General features: G+C 46.6%; 1 protein-coding gene across 1 annotated transcript in view; it reads right to left on the bottom strand.

Annotated features, from left to right (window-relative positions):
- The window catches only part of LOC128690628 (carbonic anhydrase-related protein 10), a 243,415-nt gene that overhangs the window by 64,643 nt on the left and 153,105 nt on the right, over positions 1-25,667 (bottom strand). Inside the window, exon 3 of the mRNA XM_070089798.1 lies at positions 1,988-2,101. Within this exon, the coding sequence (XP_069945899.1) occupies positions 1,988-2,101 (114 nt within the window). The remainder of the gene's footprint in view (positions 1-1,987; positions 2,102-25,667) is intronic.

Raw genomic sequence — 25,667 nt, 5'->3', positions numbered from 1 at the left:
GGCGGGGAATAGTAAGGAGGAGAGAAGGGGAAAGTGAATAAAGGGAGGGGAGAAGTAAGAGGAGGGGAGGAGAGAGGAAAAGGAAAAAGTGAAAAAATAAGGGGGAGGGAGGGTAGGGAGGGAGGGAGGGTAGGAGGGGAAAAGATTAAAGAATTAAAGGAAGAATAATATAAATGTTGCAAGATCAATCGTAATTCTAATATTAAAGTCACAACGAGTATAAGAAAAGTACCACTGGAGGAGTTGACGAGGATTGAATCCTCCAGGATGGATGATTACAGAGTGCAGCTTTTGGAGCTATGATAGTTGCATAGTTGAAGGGAGGTTAAGCCCCGAGTTTAAACACCTTCCGTGGCGTCTGGTGGGTTATTGTCACAGGTGTGCTGCTCTACATGATGGTATACAATACCCACAATATCAAAATTAGACACATGTGCAACATCTGGGTATCTTTACTGTAGACGTTTCACCATCCAGTGGCTTTATCAATACAAATTCAAGGACATAATTGGAAAGCAGTAAAACTATATACAAAAGATGAGATAATCAATCCCTCAACCTTAGAGTTGGTGAAGAGCACCGTAGTTGTGCACAACTACGGTGCTCCTCACCAACTCCAAGGCTGAGGGACTGATTACCTCATCTTTTGTATATAGTTATATTATCTTCCAATTATGTCCTTGAATTTGTATTGATAAAGCCACTGGATGGTGAAACGTGGCCACCCAGTAAAGAATACCCAGATGCACACATGTCTGGCCTCCACTTGATACAAGCAGCTGTGGTGTGCGCAGTGCTGTCTTACAACAACTGCTAAAGTATTTCATAACAGGGGACAGAAGAATTTGTTTCCCATTATAATCTATGATTATACTAAGTGAGCTTATTATTTATGATGAATTTACCATCTTTGGAGGGTGTGCGGCGTCTCCAAGCACACCCGGATTATACGCTTCTGAAACTTTAAAGACTATCGACTACACGAGGGTCATTAAGGCAGCATGTCACTTGTTCATCACCAGGCACAACACATCACTTCAACCATCAAATTAGCAATATAAACTCAAAGCATACACACTGAAACACATCCCTATGGTGTGTTTATATTCTTTAATGGTGTATATATCCCGTTAATGTGTATAAATATGAGCTGAATACAATGTAAGCCGTCAGTGGCCTTATAATACCCCACCAACAGGACGGTAAGTTGATAAATGGTTCAGACAACCCAGAAATTAATAAATTAGACACATATGCAACACTTAGTTGTCTTTATAGTGGAAACGTTTTGCCAGACAGTGGCTTCATCAGTCCGATACAAAGGAGAATAATGAAGGTCAGAAGGAGTTTGGAGGCAATCAGTCCCTCAATCTTGATCAAGATTAATGGGCTGATTACATCGAATCCAGGCTGAGGGACTGATTACCTCAAACCTCCTTCTGATCTTCACCATTCTCCTTTATATTGGACTGATGAAGCCACTGTGTGGCGAAACGTTTCCTCAGTAAAGATACCCAAGTGTTGCACATGTGTCTAATATATGAAGACGGCGACACACAGTCACTCACAACTGACACAGACAAAATTAAACAAGGTGTCACATTTAAGACAACACTTTTTTGATCGGTTATAAACTAAATTCCTGTTTGAGGGCAACTTTGTGTAATAAAGTCTGGTTCTGCTGAGAGTCTTGTTATATTACCCTACTTGTCACACTTTTTTACTTACCAAGTAAGACTTGTGAAGGTGTGGTAACTGATGGTTCTTGGACCATTTTGGTGGACCACGGTAGCAATGACCAAAGTGGTGAACCACTTTGATGGACCACGGTAACAATGACCACTGTTGTGGACCAGGGTAGCAATGACCACGTGTCAGCTTCAAGTCACTTTCAGATACTAACCTGGTATGCGTGGATATTGACCTGTTATCTGTAGATATTAGCCTAGTATCTGTAGTTATTAACCTGATATCTGCAGATACTGACCTGGTATCTGTAGGAGAGAGGGCCACCTGTGATATTGATAGGAGTGTGGTGGTGACCTGATCCTGCCAAGGTCAACACAACACTGTGACCTGTGTTGTTGATGACCCCGCTTACCTGTAACACAGAGAGTTGAGATTAGTAGTGAGTACCTGTAGATGGATACAGCCAACCAGGTCCTTCTGTATCCCTCCCTGCCTTAGTGTAAATATGTGTCATGTTGTTTGTAAGTGTAAATTGTTATCATTTGTATTGATCATCAACACTGCGAGTATCATTGTAAATATCTCCAACACTGCCACCTATAAATATCTCCAACACTGCTACCTGTAAATGTCACCAACACTGTCATATGTAAATATCTCCAACACTTCCACCTGTAAATATCTCTAACACTGCCACCTGTAAGTATCTCCAACACTGCCATCTGTAAATATCTCCAACACTGTCACCTGGAAATATCTCCAACGCACTCACCTGGAAATATCTCCAACAATGTAAAATGTAAGTATCTCCAACATTTCCGCCTGTAAATATCTCCAACACTGTCACCTGGAAATATCTCCAACAATGTGATATGTAAATATCTCCAACATTGCCATCTGCAAATATCTCCAACATTGCCATCTGTAAATATCTCCAACACTGCCACCTGTAAATATCTCCAACACTGTCATCTGTAAATATCTCCAACACTGCCATCTGTAAATATATCCAACACTGCCATCTGTTACTATATCCAACACTGCCCTCTGTAAATATCTCCAACACTGCCACCTGTAAATACCTCCAACACTGTCATCTGTAAATATCTCCAACACTGCCATCTGTAAATATCTCCAACACTGCCACCTGTAAATATCTCCAACACTGTCATCTGTAAATATCTCCAACACTGCCATCTGCAAATATCTCCAACACTGCCATCTGTAAATATCTCCAATACTGCCATCTGTAAATATATCCAACACTGCCATCTGTAAATATCTCCAACACTGCCACCTGTAAATATCTCCAACACTGTCATCTGTAAATATCTCCAACACTGCCATCTGTAAATATCTCCAATACTGCCATCTGTAAATATCTCCAACACTGCCATCTGTAAATATCTCCAACACTGCCATCTGTAAATATCTCCAACACTGCCATCTGTAAATATCTCCAACACTGCCATCTGTAAATATATCCAACACTGCCATCTGTAAATATCTCCAACACTACCATCTGTAAATATCTCCAACACTGCCATCTGTAAATATCTCCAACACTGCCATCTGTAAATATCTCCAACACTGCCATCTGTAAATATCTCCAACACTGCCATCTGTAAATATATCCAACACTACCATCTGTAAATATCTCCAACACTGCCATCTGTAAATATCTCCAACACTACCATCTGTAAATATCTCCAACACTGCCATCTGTAAATATCTCCAACACTGCCATCTGTAAATATATCCACCACTGCCATCTGTAAATATCTCCACCACTGCCATCTGTAAATATTTCCAACACTGTCATCTGTAAATATCTCCAACACTGCCACCTGTAAATATCTCCGACACTACCATCTGTAAATATCTCCACCACTGCCATCTGTAAATATTTCCAACAATGTCAAAGGTAAATATCTCCAACATTGCCACCTGTAAATATCTCCAACATTGCCACCTGTAAATATCTCCAACACTACCACCTGTAAATATCTCCACCACTGCCATCTGTAAATATTTCCAACAATGTCAAAGGTAAATATCTCCAACACTGCCACCTGTAAATATCTCCAACATTGCCACCTGTAAATATCTCCAACACTGCCACCTGTAAATATCTCCACCACTGCCATCTGTAAATATTTCCAACAATGTCAAAGGTAAATATCTCCAACATTGCCACCTGTAAATATCTCCAACATTGCCACCTGTAAATATCTCCAACACTGCCACCTGTAAATATCTCCAACATTGCCACCTGTAAATATCTCCAACACCGCCACTTGTAAACACCGTAAATTGTTATTTTTAAACATCGCTAATAATTTAAGCTATACTCCAGTAAGTTGATAATACATTTACGTTCAAGTTCTCGCATATTCGTACATTTACGTTCAAGTTCTCGCATATTCGTACATTTACGTTCAAGTTCTCGCATATTCGTACATTTACGTTCAAGTTCTCGCATATTCGTACATTTACGTTCAAGTTCTCGCATATTCGTACATTTACGTTCAAGTTCTCGCATATTCGTACATTTACGTTCAAGTTCTCGCATATTCGTACATTCGTATACTTCGTTATGTACATTCATACACTGATCAATAGTAGTCTCAGTCCGGGTCTTGTCCAGATGGTGACCCAGCGTACATACACTGATCAGTGTGGGAACTTGTGCAGTTGTGACCGCTGTTACTCTACAGTGGTCAATACATCTTGTAAGATGTCACTGTATTCGTCACCACCTGGCTCCTTCCTTCCCGGCTGGTTCATATTCCTTCCCTTTTTTCAGTCACTTGGTGCCTTCGAGGAGGTACCTTGATGCTGGTGAAAAAACTCTTCATCCAGAGGATTGAAGTTCCTCCCCTCCCCTACCTTGAGTCACACCTGATTACCTCTTGTTCCTCAGCAGCGATGTGAACTCTGTGGGTCTGCTTCCCGTCGTCAGTATAATGCAAAAAATAAAAAATGATAGTCAATTGGTCCCCTCACTGATATTTTTCTTCTTTCTCAGTTGTTTAATAGTTTGGACTATCCAGCGTCAGGAAACACTTGTCCCGCGTCAAGAAACACTTGTCCCGCGTCAGGAAACACTTGTCCCGCGTCAGGAAACACTTGTCCCGCGTCAGGAAACACTTGTCCCGCATCAGGAAACACTTGTCCCGCGTCAGGAAACACTTGTCCCGCGTCAGGAAACACTTGTCCCGCGTCAGGAAACACTTGTCCCGCGTCAGGAAACACTTGTCCCGCGCCAGGAAACACTTGTCCCGCACCAGGAAACACTTGTCCCGTTTAATAACAAATCTTACCTAACCTAACTGTGGTTCCACTCGTAATATTAGTGGCTAGTTCTGCTACTTACATTTGTTATTCTTATTTCTCTCTGTGTAGTCCGTGCCTCCTTATGCCTGGCTATCGCTTCCTCGATGTTTTGTCAAACGATGAGTTGTTCTTGTCTTTAGTGTCGTTGGTTCTCCGCCTTAGAGTGAGCTCCTTCAAGTGTGCAAAATTCTCCAGACTGAGGGACTGACAACCTCAACACTACGTCTTCAAGGTTGATGGACTGATTAAACCGAGTTAACGTCTCTACTGTTTCTGCTGCTGCCTCTGTACTCGACTGAAGAAGTCTACGGTGTAGGAGAAACGTTTCGGAATAAAGATACCTAACTGCTGCACATGTGTCTTACTTATCAACTGTTAACTGTCACAATGAATAGGGTAGAAGCACATTACTGATGTGTCGAGTTTTGTTAAATAAATATAAACCATTATCCCCCTCCCCCTTCAAACCCCCTCCCCCTTCTAACCCCCTCCCCCTCTAACTCGTCTCTCCCCCAACGCTCTGGTACTCTGGCGTGGGTATCGTGGGAGCTTCACGAGCACCATTGCTGCGTGGTAAGCCAACCAACAACAACGATTATATGACTAACTGTTATCTTGGTGTTATTTCCACGGTGGCAAGGGAAGAGAGGGGGAACGTACGAGGGAGGGGAAGGGAGAGAAAGAAAAAGCTAGACAGGAAGAGAGGGGAAGGGGGAATCTACGTGAGAAGGAAGAAGAGAAAGTGGACGCTACATAACAAGAAAGGGGAAGGTGATTGTATTTGGAAGGAAGAGTAGGAAGCCAGGGGGCGGTTAAAGAGAGAGACACGACATAATGTGAAGATAGTCAGAGATGGGAGGGGAGAGGAGGGGGAGTTAACCTATATACTCCACTGGTAAGACAATATACTCCACTACTAAGACAATATAGTCCACTGGTAAGACTATAAGAGTGTCTTACCATGGAATAAAAGGAGTTATTAGATGAGGAGGTGTGAAAAGCTGAGAAGGTCGCGCGAGGCTTCAGGTTATCCCCTGAAATCTGTCGTAATCTCGGTATATAGCTTGAGACTGTTGGTGTTTGTCTCGAGGCAGCAACATAAGCGTTGTGACCAGCCAAGTGACTGTTTGGTGAGTGTACACACCTATTGTAAGGGAAATCATCACACAGTAGTTTGGTTGCTAGTGCAGTCAGCTCACACTCTGAGGTCCGCGGTTCGATCCCCGGTACGGGTGGGAACATTATAATGAGTTTCCTTAAGGCACCTGCTGTCCCTCTTCATCTATCAGTAAAATAGATACGTGGGTGTTAGTCGATTGGTGTGGGTCGCATCCTGGGAACGAAAGTGACTTAATTTGGCCGAAATGCTCTACATAACAAGTGGCATTCTATAGAGCAGTATGTCACTGATATCAGCTAGGCCTGTACAGGCATAGAAATAGGTGTACAGGCATAGAAATAAAGAAAATAAACCTTATTATTATTACACACACACACACACACACACACACACACACACACACACACACACACACACACACACACACACACACACACATACACACGCACATACACACACACACACACACACACACACATACACACGCACATACACACATACACACGCACATACACACATACACACATTAAAAAATAATCAGGTTGTTGGTCTGACTAAGAAACAAGTTCCTGTGAGATATACGTTGTATCACAATTTATACACAGTCAGTGGTGATGTTTCTCTCCTTAGTGTGGTGATGTGTGCACAGCTTCCTCCTCCATCTTCCTCTCCTCCCTCCCACACCGTAAACTATACACCCTATTAGGTCTGATGCCGTGCTCCTTCCTTATGTGAATGTAACCTGACCTGACTAGGTTGGGTTATTGGCTTAAGCCGGTAGGAGACTTGGACTTGCCTCGCATAGGCCAGTTTCCAGTAATAAATGTCCTGAACCGTACATAAGTGTCTTTTTCCACAAAAATGTTACAATACAACGGATTCTGCTCCTGTCTTGTGCTCTCTAATAATGTCTAAGACACAAGCATTTCTGCTGTTTACCTGGAGTTTACCTGGAGAGAGTTCCGGGGGTCAACGCCCCCGCGGCCCGGTCTGTGACCAGGCCTCCTTAGGTCAGTGTCCCAGGATGCGACCCACACCAGTCGACTAACACCCAGGTACCCATTTTACTGATGGGGAACATAGACAACAGGTGGAAAGAAACACGTCCAATGTTTCTACTCTGGCTGGGAATCGAACCCAGGCCCTCACCGTGTGAAGCGAGAGCGTTAACCACCAGGCCACCAGAGCCCAGCATATGCTGTAATCTCAGTTCCAAGCAGTCTTGTGTTCTTGAACAAGTGTGGAAAGATTAGTTCCCGTTTCTCCTACGTAGATGTTGGTGTGTCCTCCGCATGGTATGGTGTACCCTGCTGCTTCACTGTTGGGTTTGTCATTGAGATTTTTCTTCCTTGTAAGGTCTCTGATGGAAGAAATGGCCATGGTAACTATGCAGATGTCGCTTCAAGTGGTGCTTTTGGTCACTTCTTCTTCAGGAAGAATCAAGATTCTGGGTTTATTCATAGCTCTGCATCTTCAATTTTGTATAAGTTAGAGAGAGGAGTGTCAGCATGTGAAGACATGGGTGATGCTCTGAAATGCTCCTTCTAATAATCTGGGTGTAAGTTTGAGAAGTAACTGCCTCGTATGAACCAGTAGGCCTGCTGCAGTGTTCCTCCTTTCTTATGTTTTCTTAGGAAAAACACAGTGACTGCGTCTCTCTTCGTGCGAGTGTCGTGATGAGAGCAGAAATGAGGAAGGTCATTTTTATTTCTCGGTTTCCTGTAGTCTCTGAAGGAGAGGACGTCATTGTTCGGCGACTTACCTGGAGTCTACCCGGAGGGTATCCCCGCGGACCGGTTCACGACCAGGCCTCCCGGTGGGTCAGGACCTGATCAACCAGGCTGTTACTACTGGCCGCACATGGTCCAACGTACGAACCACAGCCCGGCTGATCCGGCAGTGACTTTAAGTATGTGTCCAGCTCCCTCTCGAAGGCAGCCAGGAGTCTAATGGTAATTCCCCTTATGCCTGGTGAGAGGCTGTTGAACAGTCTTGGGCCCCGGACACTTATGGTGCTGTCTTTGTGTGTACCAATGGCGCCTCTATTTTTCATTGTGGGCATTTTGCATCGCCTGCCAAATCTTTTACTTTCGTAGGGAGAGATTTCTGTGTGCAGATTCGGGACCATCCCTTCTAAGATTTTCCAAGTGTAGATTATGATATATCTCTCTCGCCTGCCTTCCAACGAGTACAAATCAAGTGCTTCCAAGCGTTCCCAGTAGTTGAGGTGTTTAATAGAAATTACATGGGCAGTAAAGGTTCTCTGTACATGTTCTAGATCTGCAATTGCACCTGTTTGGAACGGAGATGTTAATGTGCAGCAAAATTCCAACCTAGAGAGAACAACTGATTTTGCATAGAAAAGCATCAAGAAATGGTGGTTTGACTTGGTTTTCAAGTTCCAGAGAGAATTTGATAGTAAGTTCGACGTTGTTGATCTTATGAAAAAGGTCTTGAAGGCTGAGCCTTCTACAATACACGACATTCCTGAGCCATGGAGCGGAACTTTTCTCCAGGCTCAGGGACTGACCACCTCAAATGTTTTTTCACCAAGATTGATCTCCTCATTACATCATCTTTATTTTACTACTACACCCGCACCATCTACATGTGACTAAAGAATCCTATTGTGTAAGTCAAACATTTCCCCAGTAAAGATACCCAACTGTCACATATATATCTTAATCTCCAACCCGTCAGTATTGTATACCATTTTCAACAATAACTCATCTATTTCCAAACCAATACTTTCCTATAACCTTTCTAAATAATATTGCGAAACCCAATAAAACAGCTGAGCTGCAACACTGATTGAGAAACTGGTTCCCATATCTGAAGGAACTGAAACTGATGCACAGCTTGACGAAAGTAATGAACAAAGGTGAGTTGATGTCATCTGCAACTTGACGCGTGAGTGCATCAATGACGTCATCATTGGCATCATTAGTGAAGAGTCAGGTGACATCAAGTAATGTCATATGTTGATGCTTAATGTTGATGTTATTGATGAGAGCAAGAGTCTAATAGTGTTTCAGAGGAGCAGAAATTGTGGTACCTAGCATGTGGTACCACATGTGTGATACCATACATGACAGGTACCACACATGCCAGGTACCACACATGCTAGGTACCACGCATGCCAGGTACCACACATGCTAGGTACCACACATGCCAGGTACCACACATGCTAGGTACCACACATGCCAGATACCACATATGCTAGGTACCACACATGCTAGATACCACATATGCTAGGTACCACACATGCCAGGTACCACACATGCCAGGTACCACACATGCCAGGTACCACACATGCTAGGTACCACGCATGCCAGGTACCACACATGCTAGGTACCACACATGCCAGGTACCACACATGCTAGGTACCACACATGCCAGATACCACATATGCTAGGTACCACACATGCTAGATACCACATATGCTAGGTACCACACATGCCAGGTACCACACATGCCAGGTACCACACATGCCAGGTACCACACATGCCAGGTGCCACACATGCTAGGTACCACACATGCCAGGTACCACACATGCCAGGTACCACACATGCTAGGTACCACGCATGCCAGGTACCACACATGCCAGGTACCACACATGCCAGGTACCACACATGCCAGGTACCACACATGCCAGGTACCACACATGCTAGGTACCACACATGCCAGGTACCACACATGCCAGGTACCACACATGCTAGGTACCACGCATGCCAGGTACCACACATGCCAGGTACCACACATGCCAGGTACCACACATGCCAGGTACCACACATGCCAGGTACCACACATGCTAGGTACCACACATGCTAGGTACCACATATGCTAGGTACCACAATTCCTGCTCATCTGAAGCACTATTAGACTCTTGCTGGCATCAATAACACCAACATATGACATTACTGGATGTCACCTGACTCTTCACTAATGATGCCAGTGATGACGTCACTGATGCACTCACGTGTCAAGTTGCAGATGACATCAACTCACCCCTACCCATCTGTGACTAACTGATTCCCCTCCCCCGAAACTCCTCCCCTCTTCCCTTCACCCCGAGCCTCCCCTCTCCTCATCACCCCGGCCCTCCCCCCCTCTCCTCATCACCCCGGCCCTCCCCCCCTCTCCTCATCACCCCGGCCCTCCCCCCCTCTCTCATCCAGTGCCAATGCCTTTACAATTTGTCCTTTCCCACTACCCCACCTATTCCCCTAACCCCCTGCCCTCCCCTCCCATCCCCCCTCACCCCCTGCCCTCCCCCTAACCTCCTCTCCTGCCCTCACCCCCTGCCCTCCCCTCCCATCCCCCCCTCACTCCTTGCCTTCCCCTCCCCTCACCCCGTGCCCTACCCTCACCCCCACCCTCTTACCTCCCCTCTCACGCAGGGGAGGTTATAATCGCTCCCCGAGGCCACTACGGCGTCACAATTGTAATTAATTAGTGACTTTAATAAATTACAATAGTCCCCTCCCCTCTCCCCTCCCTCTCTCTCCCCCCTTCCCTTCCTGTCTGTCTTTCTCCTTCCTTCCCTCCCCTCCTGCCCTCCCTGTCTCTCCCCTTCAATCTCTTTCTCCTTTCTCTCTCTCTCTCTCTCTTTCTCTCTCTCTCTCTCTCTCTCTCTCTCTCTCTCTCTCTCTCTCTCTCTCTCTCTCTCTCTCTCTCTCTCTCTCTCTCTCTCTCTCTCTCTCTCTCTCTGTCCTTCCCCTCCCTCTCTTTCTCTCTCCCTCAATATCTTTTCCTCTCCCTGAAACCCCTCCCCCTCTCCCCTTCACCCCCGGCCGCTCTCCCCCTCCCCCCTCTCATTCAATGCCCATCCCTTTACTATTCCTCCGTGCCCCTCTACCCTTTCTGTCTCTTCACCCCCTACCTAATTGCACTCACCCAATTGTGGTTGCAAGGGTCGATTCACAGCTCCTGGCCCCGCCTCGTCACTGGCCGCTACTAGGTCATTCTTCCCGCTCCATGAGTGTATGTGTGTGTTTGTATATACTCAGTTGTCTTCGTTCTGGTCGGGTCATAGCTCCTGGTCCTTCCTTTTATATCTTAACAGTCACTTTCAAAGATTCTTGGCCTCCCCATCATACCTAGTCTTTCAACTGTGTACGGTGTTTGTCCGCATCTAGTGCATTCCCCTTATCACCATCACACTGAGGGTACTTCATGACGACCGTGTGTGTACACGCCTCAGCACAAGTGTACTTGTGTAAGAATGGTATATAATACCGACAAGATGAAATTAAGACATGTGCAACATCTGGGTATCTTTATTGTAGACGTTTCGCCATCCAGTGGCTTTATCAATACAAATTCTAGGACATAACTTGAAGACAGTAGAACTATGTACAGAAGATGAGGTAATCAGTCCCTCAACCTAGGAGTAGGTGCGAAGAGCACCATAGTCGTGGTGCTCTTCGAAGGTGCTCTTCGCACCTACTCCTAGGTTGAGGGACTGATTACCTCATCTGTACATAGTCCTACTGTCTTCAAGTTATGTCCTAGAATTTGTATTGATAAAGCCACTGGAGGCGAAACGTCTACAATAAAGATACCCAGATGTTGCACATGTGTCTTAATTTCACAAGTGTACTTGGTTAGCATACGTGTACACGCGTCAGCACATGTGTACATGAGTCAACACGCGTGTACATGCGTCAGCACACGTGTACATGCGTTAGCACATGTGTACATGCGTCAACACAAGTGTACAAGAGTCAGTACACGTGTACATGCTTCAACACAAGTGTACATATGTGCTGACACTTGTACATGTGTGTTCTCACGTTTACATTAAAGTTATTCAACTGAGAAACATTTAATGATGTTAAATGTTTCTCAGTTGAATGATGAAACAGACCGAGAATATTATTACAATCAAAATTAAGCACTAAACCCACAGGGGTCATACAGCAAACACACTCAAGACATCAAGTACTTTCTTATTGGTTCGTTCCGCTAACCCATTGCTGGCAGGATGATGAGGAACAATGGTGGATTTAGAGATCTTGTACAAAGTGCACAAATTTTCAAGAATCTCATTACAGAATTCACCTCCATTATCTGTTACTAGGGACTTTGGGGTGGTATGCCTGCAGATAATGTGTTCTTTAAACGCTTTAGCTACTGTCTCTGCAGTCTTATCTGCAATAGGAACTAACTCTCAATATCTGGTTAAATGGTCTGCCATAACACACAGATGTTTGTTGCCTTGGAGAGAACATTTAAAATTGGTTAACAAATCAAGGGTAACTCTTTCCCACAGTAAGAAAGAACCGATCCCTTGTGTTCTGGTGATTCGATTCCTGCTCCAGGAAGATCTTATTCTGACTGTGAAGCCACCAGCACCTATTAATGACTTTGTAATGAGCCAAGAATTACTGTATCGAACAGTCGAGTTGAGTACTCCTAGCAGAAGAGTTAGTAATTCCACAGTCACTAGTGAATGTAGCTGTATCTTTTGTAGATACTCGTTCAGACTGTCCTCAGTCAAGGCATGTGTTAGCCATTGCAGAGGAATTCGATCCTCCCAGAGATGATAACCATTCTGCATATGTAAACCTTACCCTCGCAGAGTTGGGTTTAAATGTACATAGTCTGTATAATTAGATGTCCAAGATGAATGAAATTGTTAACTGTGTGTCTTGTTATTAGCTGATCAGTTGTCAGAAATTTTCGTGTTCACATTCCCTGCGTATTCTGAGAATTTGACAGTAATGATCTGAGTGCACCAGATGCCTTTGCTGTTAATTTCACCTTGTATATATATATTTATTTCTTCCTCAGAATCCGTAGAGTGCATGAATACAGATCGATCGATCAATTCCATCCATATTGTACAGTGATTTGTTCTTATAGTTTGTAATGCATTACGTTAAAACTGATTACGTTAACACCCATTACGTAAAACTCATTTTGTTAACATCCATTATGATACCATCCATTAGTTCTAAGTTATATATGAATTTGTTATTGTATAGAATCAGCCCAGAACCACCTGCCTGTTCAGCCTATAGCATAGTAGTGTATGTCGAGACGACATACGTGACATGACTGAGCTGTCAGCATAGTTGCTGATCCCCTTATATGTGTTGTATAGCGTATCATAGTACCATCCATGTGTTTATATAAAAGATCCCTTAGGCCTGTGACTGTGTGACGTCACGGGATGCTCCATGAGTGAGTGGGACAGGCTACCTCGGCCTCAGTCGACGCATAGGCATAGAAGGCATAACACGGCAGGCTGGGCTCCATCTCCCATCACCACAGTCTGACAATATAGCGTTACCATCCAACAAGTGTGTCTACCTTCAACCCTCATTATCTCCTTTAAGAACCCCTACGACACAAACACACCCAGAGGTCAGATGCCCTAATGTGTGGGAGGTCAGGAGGTCAGATGCCCTAATGAGTGAGAGGTCAGGAGGTCAGATGCCCTAATGTGAGGGAGGTCAGGGGGTCAGATGCCCTAATGTGAGTGAGGTCAGGGGGTCAGATGTCCTAATGTGAGGGAGGTCAGAAGGTCAGATGCCCTAATGTGTGGGAGGTCAAGGAGGTCAGATGCCCTAATGTGAGGGAAGTCAGGGGGGTCAGATGCCCTAATGTGAGGGAGGTCAGGAGGTCAGATGCCTAATGTGAGGGAGTGAGGGAGATCAGGAGGTCAGATGACCTAATGTGTGGGAGATCAAGGAGGTCAGATGCCCTAATGTGAGTTAGGTCAGATGCTCTAATGTGAGGGAGGTCAGATGCCCTAATGTGAAGGAAGTCAGGGGGTCAGATGCCCTAATGTGATGGGGGTCAGGTCAGGTGCCCTAACGTGAGGGAGGTCAGATGCCCTAATGTGAGGGAGGTCAGGGGGTCAGATGCCCTAATGTGAGGGAGGTCAGGAGGTCAGATGCCCTAATGTGAGGGAGGTCAGGAGGTCAGATGCCCTAATGTGAGGGAGGTCAGGGGGTCAGATGCCCTAATGTCAGGGAAGTCAGGAGGTCAGATGCCCTAATGTGAGTTAGGTCAGGAGGTCAGATGCCCTAATGTGAGGGAGGTCAGGGGGTCAGATGCCCTAATGTGAGGGAGGTCAGGGGGTCAGATGCCTTAATGTGAGGGAGGTCAGGGGGTCAGATGCCCTAATGTGAGGGAGGTCAGGAGGTCAGATACCCTAATGTGAGGGAGGTCAGGGGGTCAGATTCCTTAATGTGGAGGAGGTCAGGGGGTCAGATGCCCTAATGTGAGGGAGGTCAGGAGGTAAGGTGCCCTAATGTGAGGGAGGGCAGAAGGTCAGATGCCCTAATGTGTGGCAGGTCAGGAAGATCAGATGCCGTAATGTGAGGGAGGTCAAGTGGACAAAGTGCCTTTCTGTAAGGGAGTAAAGAAGAGAGGAGGGAGCAGCAGAGTGAGATAAATAGCAAGGGAGATGAAAGAAAAAAGAAAGGGATAATGGTGCAGGAGCTAGAGCCACAGCAGTGACCACGTAGCATAATTTCAATGGGACAGTCATCTCTATCAGAGCCAGTGTTCCACAGGGAAGTATACCTGGGACATTGTTAAGAAATGTCTACTTCAGTGACCTTCAGCTTATCCCAGAATCCCATGACATGTACTTATCCAAGACAGGAAATGCCGGCTGCTCTAAGTTACATCAATCACCAGTTTACAGTTTTATTAGCCTGAGAAAAATGATGGCAGGTTACATTTGCTCCTGAGAAAACACAAATGATGATGGTCTCTAGACACCATGATGGTAATGATTGATCAGTGGTAAGAATGAATGGGAGTGTTGGTACCCGTGAATGAGGTTGATATCCTTGATGTGAAATTTGACTCAAAATTGACCATGAAGAATCACTTCGTAAATTTTGTAAACAAGGCGACCAGGAAGCTTAGAGCACTTCGACATATTTCGCATCTGCTCGACAGCAAAAATTGCAATATTCTGTACAAGACACATGTACACTCAGACCTTGAGTATGCTCCACTTTCTTGGACTGCCTGCCACTCATCTCATATATGACTTCTTGACAGAATAGACAGAGCAAGACAAGAGAGGGAGAGAGAGAGAGCAGGAAGCTAAACACAAGAGGTACCCACCACTCGTGACATTATTTTCTTGGTAACGTCACATATACATTACTAAACTTTCTCCCCTTCATCAACCTTCAACTGTTATGTATTCCATCACACAGTGAATTACTTCATTATAATGTTGATAAGTTAGCCAAAGAAAGTACCTTGAAGGAAAATGTAGAATATAACTTTGGTATAACTATGTCTAGCAGTAGGAATAATTATTTTTTATTATCACATCGGCCATTTCCTACCAAGGAAGGGTGACCCGAAAAAGAAGAAACATTTTCATCATCACTCGCTCCATCACTGTCTTGTCAGAGGCGTGCTGACACTACAGTTCAAACGTTGCAACGTAACACTCCTCCTTCAGATGGCAGGCACTGCACTTCCCACCTCCGGGACTCAAGTCTGGCTAACTGGCTTCCCTGAATCCCTTCATAAATGTTACTTTGCTCACATTCTAACAGCACGACAAGTCATAAAAACCATTTGCCTCCACTAGTTCCTATATAACATGCTCACACATGCTTACTGGAAATCTAAGCCCCTCCCACACAAAACCTCCTTTATCCCCTCCCTCAAACCATTCGTATGATGACCCCCTACCCTACCTTCCCTCTGCTACAGATTTATACGCCTTCCAAGTCATTCTATTTTCTTCCCTCCTTTCTAAATGTCCAAACCACCTCAACAGCCCCTCCTCGGCCCTCTGTATAATACTTTTGGTAATCCCACATCTTCTTATTTCCAACTTACGGATTCTCTGCATTATATTCACACCACACATTGCCCTCAGACACGACATCTGCACAGCCTCCATCCTTCTTTTTGTTGTAACATTCGTCACTCATGCTTCACACCCATACATTCCCCTCTTGGCTTCCATGGATAACATTCTCTCTCTCCACAGACTCCTCAGTGTACCGCTCACCCTTTCCCCTCATCAATTCTATGGTTCACTTCGTCTTTCATAGACACATCTGCTGACAAGTTCACTCTCAAAAATCTGAATACATTCACCTCCTCCATACTCCCTCCCCTCAACCTGATATCCAGTCTTTCCTCACCTATTTTTTTTTGTTATTCTCATCACCTCATCATCCTATGTTTACTTTTAATTTCCCTCTTTCACATACATTATCAAAATAAGATACCAGACATATTAAAGCAAATTTCATAAATTTGATTACAACAGTAAGTCAGTTGTACATAAAAATCTAGATGTACTCCTTCTTACTTTTTTGGGGGTCTAGTTCCTAAGTCTTTTCTGTATCCTGATGCTGTTGCACTACCATCCACAGGATGGATATGAGGTGCACAATAAACTAGTCACTCGTCACAATTACTCAACTACGACATTACACTTGTTCCATGGGACGGATGTAATGAATCTGAGGTGATATCTCAGCCTTATCAGTCTTCTGTTGTTCTATTATTTTTACAGGTCCTCGATAATGTGAGAAATCATGAAAGAGCTTGGAATTTCACTGTTTTTTTTACAGAGGTTATTTTGCCTACTCAATTGTTATGAAGTTATATTGATCTAATATATTCTTAGTTATTACAAATTTATTTTAAGAGTGTATAATGATTTTGTAAGTGTATAACGTTATTGGTAACACCTTCACGACTGTATAAAGCTTATAAATTATTTTTTTATTTTTTTATTAACACACCGGCAGTCTCCCACCAAGGCAGGGTGGCCCGAAATAGAAAAAACTTTCACCATCATTCACTGCATCACTGTCTTGCCAGAGACGCGCTTACACTACACTTATAAAACTACAACATACCATGATATATGAAATATGATATCATATGATATATGAAATTTATTTTAAATGTCATAATATGTTTACAGAGAAAGTTAAACTGAAGTGTTTATTGTGCTTAAATTAACTGAGAAATTAATTTCACGTAAGTATACACACACACACACACACACACATACACACACACACACACACACACACACACACACACACACACACACACACACACACACACACACACACACACACACACACACAGGAGCTTGGGGGCCAGGAGCTTGGACTCGACCCCTGCAACCTCAACTAGGTGATTACACATACACACACACACACACACACACACACACACACACACAGAGTAGTCAGTAAGTGGAATAGTTTGGGAAGCGATGTAGTGGAGGCAGGATCCATACATAGCTTTAAGCAGAGGTAAGACAAAGCTCGCGGTTCAGGGAGAGTGATCTAGTAGCGGCCAGTAAAGAGGCGGGGCCACGATCTGTGACCCGACCCCTGCAACCACAACTAGGTGAGTACAGACATATAAACATCAACACCTGGCCATCGTTACAAGTTAATGAACGCTTCCCTCCTACCTGGTGTCAATCCCGGGCAGACAAGTGATATCTCCCCACCCCTCCCCTCTCCTGTATCTCTCCCTTCCCTCCCTCCCCGCCTATCTTCCCTCCCCACTACCCTCTCCCCTTCCCCACTACCCTCTCCCCCTCCCCACTACCCTCTCCCCCTCCCCACTACCCTCTCCCCCTCCCCACTACCCTCTCCCCCTCCTCACTACCCTCTCCCCCTCTCTCACTTTACTTAATTGGAGAGTTTAATTAATTGAGGACCGCACATAACAATTCATTAGTAAAGGTCAAAATGTTGATGATTTGCTGGTAATTGTTGTATTGGGGGGGGGAAGAGGGAGGGGAATGATAGGGAGGGCAGGGGGTGTGAGAGTTCAGGTGGGGAGTGGAGGGGAGGGGGGACAGGTGGTGAGGAGAGGTGAGAGGAGGGGTGGTAAAGAGGGTAGTGGAGAAAGGATGGGGAGGAGGAGAGAGGGGTGAGAGGAGGGGTGAGGAGAGGATGAGATGATGGGTGAGGAGGAGGGGAGAGGAGGGGTGAGAAGGGGAGAGGAGGGGTGAGAAGGGGAGAGGAAGGGTGATAAGGAGAGTCAGTAAAGATGGGGAGGGGATGTGGAAGGAGGGAAAGGGGCGGGGAAAATTGAGGAGGGGTTAAGACGAGGGGAGAAGGTATATGAGGGGAAGCCTTGAGAGGTGGCTAGGGAAGGCGAGGGAGGGATGGATGGAGGGGGAGGATAGTGGAGATGGAGAGAGGACAGAGATGGGGAAGGATAATGCTACAGAGATAATGATGGATGATATGATGAGGGAAGAAAGTGTAGAGGGATCAGGACTGGTCAACATGGTGGAGAATCAGTAGTCAGCTGTTATACAACAAGACGGTCAATCATCAGCACCTTCACAAATGAATGTCTTATGAATGCAGTTAGAAGCCTGAGTTAATCACTCACCATAGATAAGTACGTTTATGAAGCACCTTGCAATGTGAACACCGACTGCTGTTGTAGTAGCCAGGCTTAGGCTTAGTTACAAGTACTGCTGGCAGTTTGGCAGACACACTGATGATTAAATGTAAAGTATGTTTTCAGCCCCATAGTCACTATCTTGAACACTATGTGCTTAATTTTCCACTTATTGGGGAATATAGAGATAGCCAATATAATAACCTATATGTCAAGATATCATATTAATGTAAATAATATGTCAGATATATTAGGCAAATATCCTACATTTGCTTCCAACAGGTAAGTCAATTGTACATATAAATCCAGATGTACTCCTGTTAATCATTTTCTGGCCTAGTTCCTAGGCCTTTTGTGTATCCGTACACAGGATGGATATGGGGTGCGCAATAAACTAGCCGTATCAGTAGCAAAAGCTAAATCGTCATAACACGCAAATCTATGGTCAATTTGGTAACGTCTCTCTCTATCGGAGGTTTCTCTGACGTGTGAGCTGCAGGGTGAATTCCAGGCGTTGTTCGTGTTTGATGACCAGTGCATCCAGGAATGGTAGTCGATCATCTTTTCCCATTTTACTTTGAAAATAGAATGGGAAAAAGACAATCAACTACCAATACTCGATGTACTAATTATCAAACACGAACAACGACTGGAATGCCAGTTATATCCATTTCTTTAGTCTTTACTCCTAACAAACAAAGAAAAGAACAGTTTACAGCTTTTTCCCTAACAGCTTTTTCCTAAGAATACTGACAGTCACAGTTTACACAGGTACTTCCCATCTCACCTCACCATAACCACTTCAGGATGATGGCGCACAGCGCCATCATCTCTTCTTGGGACCATCTCACACACAACGAAAAAGAGAGGCAACACTACTAATGATCATCCAGCAGGTGAAGCAGCCCACCCTCCTTAGTATTAAGGATTCTGTCATCGCCGTCTGATTTAACGATGACGAAGCCAAAAAGATCACCGTCACCTCGGCTATGAACGATCTCAAGGAGCGTGACTTCGAAGTGGCTCCTTGCCCTGCGCTGAGGGCCAAGAAATCAGTGTTTTTAAAGAAGCTTGATCGCGACTTCACCAGCCAATCAACAGGCGACATGAAACCACTCACTGAAGATCAAAATCATTCCATCACAAGAGTTCCAACTTTCAGATCTATGATCAAAGTCACCTTCGTTGAAATCTCCATGGCATCACGGCACTCTGTGAAGGTTTATGAACCTCATATTTACGTTAATCCCAAGAACATAGAACCAGAGCAACGTTAATCCCAGGAACATAGAACCAATGTGACGTTAATTCCAGGGATATAAAACCAGAAAGGTTCCAGCACATCATTCCAAGGACCAACTGCAGAACTGCTCTAACTGCAGCGATGAAAGCCACACTCATAAGAACTGCAACTCTACCTCTCAACCGTAATGTCTCAACTGCAAGAATGATTAACACACTCTTACAGTCAAGTGCCCTTTCAGGACGGAAATAGTTACTAAGAAAACATTCGAGGACCAAAAACCAGGGCCCCGACTTTCGCCGTAATCACCAGACTTGAAGCTGACGCTGGATGAACTCTCCAAGTTACCCAACAGCCTACTTCTTCTACCAACACTCCTAGATGGCGCTACCATCAAGATCAAGTACTGTATGGTTGATGCCTACATGAAGAAGCCCGTCTTCCCTGGAACCTTCAGCTCCACAATCAATGAACACTTTCTTCTCAACAACCTGCCCAGCTTCAAGTTTCCTGACATGGCACCATCAGCAGAAATACTGAAAATCTTCTCCAACGTGGGAGGCATCAACATCCTATCAAATTCTCCAACCATAACTGTCCAGTCCACTCCTGACCCACCAGCTACCCAAGGCACCATACCTGCTCAGCCTCCACCACCCCAATACCATCACTGACGATGAGACTAAAGTCAACAACCACAACTATGACCTCACCTAGAAAAATCAACGACGCTACACTACATCTACGAAGAACACCATGTTCGCCTGGGAACTCCCCCTTCGACAGTGCAATAGAACTGGCATATACAACTGTGTTGTCACATACAACTTCACACCACGACACGTCCAAGATCTGTGATAAATTCATTGAAGATTTCGACAATTGTGCAACACTCACATACTTACCTACCGATCGAAGAGTTTAGAAAATTCAAGAATGGGTCTCACCAATTAAAGCAATAAATAAACCGAACACCTGTTGCAGCCAGGTGTCCCCAGACTGACTGCTGTTGCCCTCACTCCTCACCCCTCACCCTTCAACCCCTCACTCCTCACCCTTCAACCCCTCACCTTTCAGCCCCTCACTCCTCACTCCTCACCCTTCAACCCCTCACTCCTCACCCCTCAACCTCATCATCAAGAACTCAGCTACTAGGTTAAGACCTGGCTCTGCTTTTACGACTGAAGACACTTCTCCATGTGCTTTATTCTCTACTTACTGAGGAATATAGAGATATAAATCATAATAACCTATGTGATATGTCAAGATATCTTAAAATGAGAATAAGATAAAGGACATAAAAGGCAAATTTCCTAAATTTGCTTGCAACAAAAAAGTCAGTCGAAGGTCTAAATCCAGAGGTATTCCAGTTAACCCTTCTGGGGCCTAGTTTCTAGGCCTTTTGTGTATCCATATGCTCTTGCACAACCCTCCACAGGATGGATATGCTCTTGCACTACCCTCGACAGGATGAATATGCTCTTGCACTACCCTCCACAGGATAGATATGTTCTTGCACTACCCTCCACAGGATGGATATGCTCTTCCGCTACCCTCCACAGGATGGATATGTTCTTCCACTACCCTCCACAGGATGGATATGCTCTTCCACTACCTTCCACAGGATGGATATGCTCTTGCACTACCCTCCACAGGATGGATATGCTTTTGCACTGCCCTCCACAGGATGGATATGCTCTTGCACTCCCTCCACAGGATGAATATGCTCTTGCACTACCCTCCACAGGATGGATATGCTCTTGCAATACCCTCCACAGGATGAATATGCTCTTCCACTACCCTCCACAGGATGGATATGCTCTTGCACTCCCTCCACAGGATGGATATGTTCTTCCACTACCCTCCACAGGATGGATATGCTCTTGCACTCCCTCCACAGGATGAATATGTTCTTCCACTACCCTCCACAGGATGGATATGCTCTTCCGCTACCCTCCACAGGATGGATATGCTCTTCCACTGCCCTCCACAGGATAGATATGCTCTTGCACTCCCTCCACAGGATGGATATGTTCTTCCACTACCCTCCACAGGATGAAAATGTTCTTCCACTACCCTCCACAGGATGGAAATGTTCTTCCACTACTCTCCACAGGATGGATATGTTTTTCCACTACCCTCCACAGGATGGATATGTTCTTCCACTACCCTCCACAGGATGGATATGTTCTTCCACTACCCTCCACAGGATGAATATGCTCTTGCACTCCCTCCACAGGATGGATATGTTCTTCCACTACCCTCCACAGGATGAATATGCTCTTCCACTACCCTCCACAGGATGAATATGCTCTTCCACTACCCTCCACAGGATGGATATGTTCTTCCACTACCCTCCACAGGATGGATATGTTTTTCCACTACCCTCCACAGGATGAATATGCTCTTCCACTACCCTCCACAGGATGAATATGCTCTTCCACTACCCTCCACAGGATGGATATGCTCTTCCACTACCCTCCACAGGATGAATATGCTCTTCCACTACCCTCCGCAGGATGGATATGCTCTTCCACTACCCTCCACATGATGGATATGTTCTTCCACTACCCTCCACAGGATGAATATGAGGTGCACAATAAACTAGCCACTTCGCCGGTAAAATTTAATCAAAATCTCTGGTGGTATTCTTCTCCTCCTCCACTTCCTCCATCTCCCTTTCTCTCTCTCTCTCTCTCTCTCTCTCTCTCTCTCTCTCTCTCTCTCTCTCTCTCTCTCTCTCTCTCTCTCTCTCTCTCTCTCTCTCTCTCTCTCTCTCTCTCTCTCTCTCTCCTTACCTGAGAGCTAGTTAGTTACTGCTAGTAATTACTTTCTATTCTGCTGAAGAGAACTTGAGTTGGAGGTCGAAACATACAGACACCTTCCTTGTTATATGTGTGTGCGTGTGTGTGTGTGTGTGTGTGTGTGTGTGTGTGTGTGTGTGTGTGTGTGTACTCACCTAGTTTTACTCACCTAGTTGAGGTTGCGGGGGTCGAGTCCGAGCTCCTGGCCCCGCCTCTTCACTGATCGCTACTAGGTCACTCTCCCTGAGCCGTGAGCTTTATCATACCTCTGCTTAAAGCTATGTATGGATCCTGCCTCCACTACATCGCTTCCCAAACTATTCCACTTACTGACTACTCTGTGGCTGAAGAAATACTTCCTAACATCCCTGTGATTCATCTGTGTCTTTAGCTTCCAACTGTGTCCCCTTGTTACTGTGTCCAATCTCTGGAACATCCTGTCTTTGTCCACCTTGTCAATTCCCCTCAGTATTTTGTATGTCGTTATCATGTCCCCCCTATCTCTCCTGTCCTCCAGTGTCGTCAGGTTGATTTCCCTTAACCTCTCCTCGTAGGACATACCTCTTAGCTCTGGGACTAGTCTTGTTGCAAACCTTTGCACTTTCTCTAGTTTCTTTACGTGCTTGGCTAGGTGTGGGTTCCAAACTGGTGCCGCATACTCCAATATGGGCCTAACGTATACGGTGTACAGGGTCCTGTGTGTGTGTGTGTGTGTGTGTGTGTGTGTGTGTGTGTGTGTGTGTGTGTGTGTGTGTTCTGAGTAGCTTCACACTCACCCAGAACTGTAGAGTCAGAGAAAGAGAGGAGTAGAGAGAGAAAGGAGGAGGAGTAGAGAAAGAGAGAGAGAGGAGGAGTAGACAGATAGAAACAAGGGCAGTGAGGGTTATGGGATAGTTGCGATGGCAGGAAGATAGAGGAATAGGGCGGGGAAGGTGGGAAGGAGAGGTGGAGGTGGGAAGGAGAGGTGGAGGTGGGAGGGAGGGAGGTGGAGGGGGGAGGGAGAGGGGGAGATGGAGGTGGGAGGGAGAGGGGGAGGTGGAGGTGGGAGGGAGAGGGGAAGGTAGAGGTGGGAGGGAGGGGAGGGGGAGGTGGGAAGGAGAGGGGGAGGTGGAGGTAGGAGGGAGAGGGGGAGGTGGAGGTGGGAGGGAGAGGGGGAGGTGGAGGTGGATGGGAGAGGGGGAGGTGGAGGTTGGAGGGAGAGGGGGAGGTGGACGTAGGAGGGAGGGGGGAGGTGGATGTGGGAGGGAGCGGGGAGGTGGAGGTGGGAGGGAGGGAGGTGGAGGTGGGAGGGAGAGGGGGAGGTGGAGGTGGGAGGGAGGGGGAGGGGGAGGTGGGAGGGAGAGGGGGAGGTGGAGGTAGGAGGGAGAGGGGAAGGTGGAGGGGGGAGGGAGAGGGGGGAGGTGGACGTAGGAGGGAGAGGGGGAGGTGGAGGTGGGAGGGAGAGGGGGAGGTGGAGGTGGGAGGGAGGGGGGAGGTGGATGTGGGAGGGAGCGGGTGAGGTGGGGGTGGGAGGGAGGGAGGTGGAGGTAGGAGGGAGAGGGGGAGGTAGAGGTGGGAGGGAGGGGAGGGGGGAGGTGGGAAGGAGAGGGGGGAGGTGGAGGTAGGAGGGAGAGGGGGAGGTGGAGGTAGGAGGGAGAGGGAGAGGTGGAGGTAGGAGGGAGAGGGGGAGGTGGAGGTAGGAGGGAGAGGAGAGGTGGAGGTAGGAGGGAGAGGGGGAGGTGGAGGTGGGAGGGAGAGGGGGAGGTGGAGGTAGGAGGGAGAGGGGGAGGTGGAGGTGGGAGGGAGAGGGGGAGGTGGAGGTAGGAGGGAGAGGGGGAGGTGGAGGTGGGAGGGAGAGGGGGAGGTGGAAGGAGGAGGGAGAGGGGGAGGTGGATGTGGGAGGGAGCGGGGGAGGTGGGGGTGGGAGGGAGGGAGGTGGTGGCAGGAGGGAGAGGGGGAGGTGGAGGTGGGAGGGAGGGGAGGTGGGAAGGAGAAGGGGAGGTGGAGGTAGGAGGGAGAGGGGAGGTGGAGGTGGGAAGGAGAGGGGGAGGTGGAGGTAGGAGGGAGAGGGGGAGGTGGAGGTAGGAGGGAGAGGGAGAGGTGGAGGTAGGAGGGAGGGGGGGAGGTGGAGGTGGGAGGGAGAGGGGGAGGTGGAGGTAGGAGGGAGAGGGGGAGGTGTAGGTAGGAGGGAGAGGGAGAGGTGGAGGTAGGAGGGAGAGGGGGAGGTGGAGGTGGGAGGGAGAGGGGGAGGTGGAGGTAGGAGGGAGAGGGGGAGGTGGAGGTGGGAGGGAGAGGGTGAGGTGGAGGTTGGAGGGAGAGGGGGAGGTGGAGGTGGGAGGGAGAGGGGGAGGTGGAGGTAGGAGGGAGAGGGGGAGGTGGAAGTGGGAGGGAGACGGGGAGGTGGAGGTTGGAGGGAGAGGGAGAGGGGGAGGTGGAGGTAGGAGGGAGGGGGTCATCAGTTGGCTGCAGTAGGGTCGTAAGTTTTCAAAATGAGAATAGAAGCGTCGGGGAGGTGCTGAGACCTCACTCTGCCTCTCACACTTCACTCTGCCTCTCACACCTCACTTTACCTCTCACACCTCACTTTACCTCTCACACCTCACTCTACCTCTCACACCTCACTCTGCCTCTCACACCTCACTCCACCTCTCACACCTCACTTTGAAACTCTGCCTCACCTCACACACCCCTCTCTCTCACCTCTTACCTTGTCTCTCTCACCTTACACACCACACCTCACATCTCTACCTCATCTTACATCAATCAGTCTTCCCTTCCCTCTCTGTCTACCTTATTAACCTCAGACATAGAAATCTTTGTTCCATTTAATACACAGGAGAATATCGTAATTTCCAGTCATACCAAAATAACGTAGACTGCAGCACAAAACAGTGGCATCCCAAGGTAGCTGACAGCATCCCAGGGTAGCTGACAGCATCCCAGGGTAGCTGACAGCATCCAAGGGTAGCTGACAGCATCCCAGGGTAGCTGACAGCATCCCAAGGTAGCTGACAGCATCCCAGGCTAGCTGACAGCATCCAAGGGTAGCTGACAGCATCCCAGGGTAGCTGACAGCATCCAAGGGTAGCTGACAGCATCCCAGGGTAGC

Source organism: Cherax quadricarinatus, chromosome 29, assembly GCF_038502225.1.
Source record: "Cherax quadricarinatus isolate ZL_2023a chromosome 29, ASM3850222v1, whole genome shotgun sequence".
Taxonomy (NCBI): Eukaryota; Metazoa; Arthropoda; class Malacostraca; order Decapoda; family Parastacidae; genus Cherax; species Cherax quadricarinatus.
The sequence above is the reverse complement of the archived record's forward strand: the minus strand, read 5'-3'. Positions and strand labels throughout refer to the sequence as shown.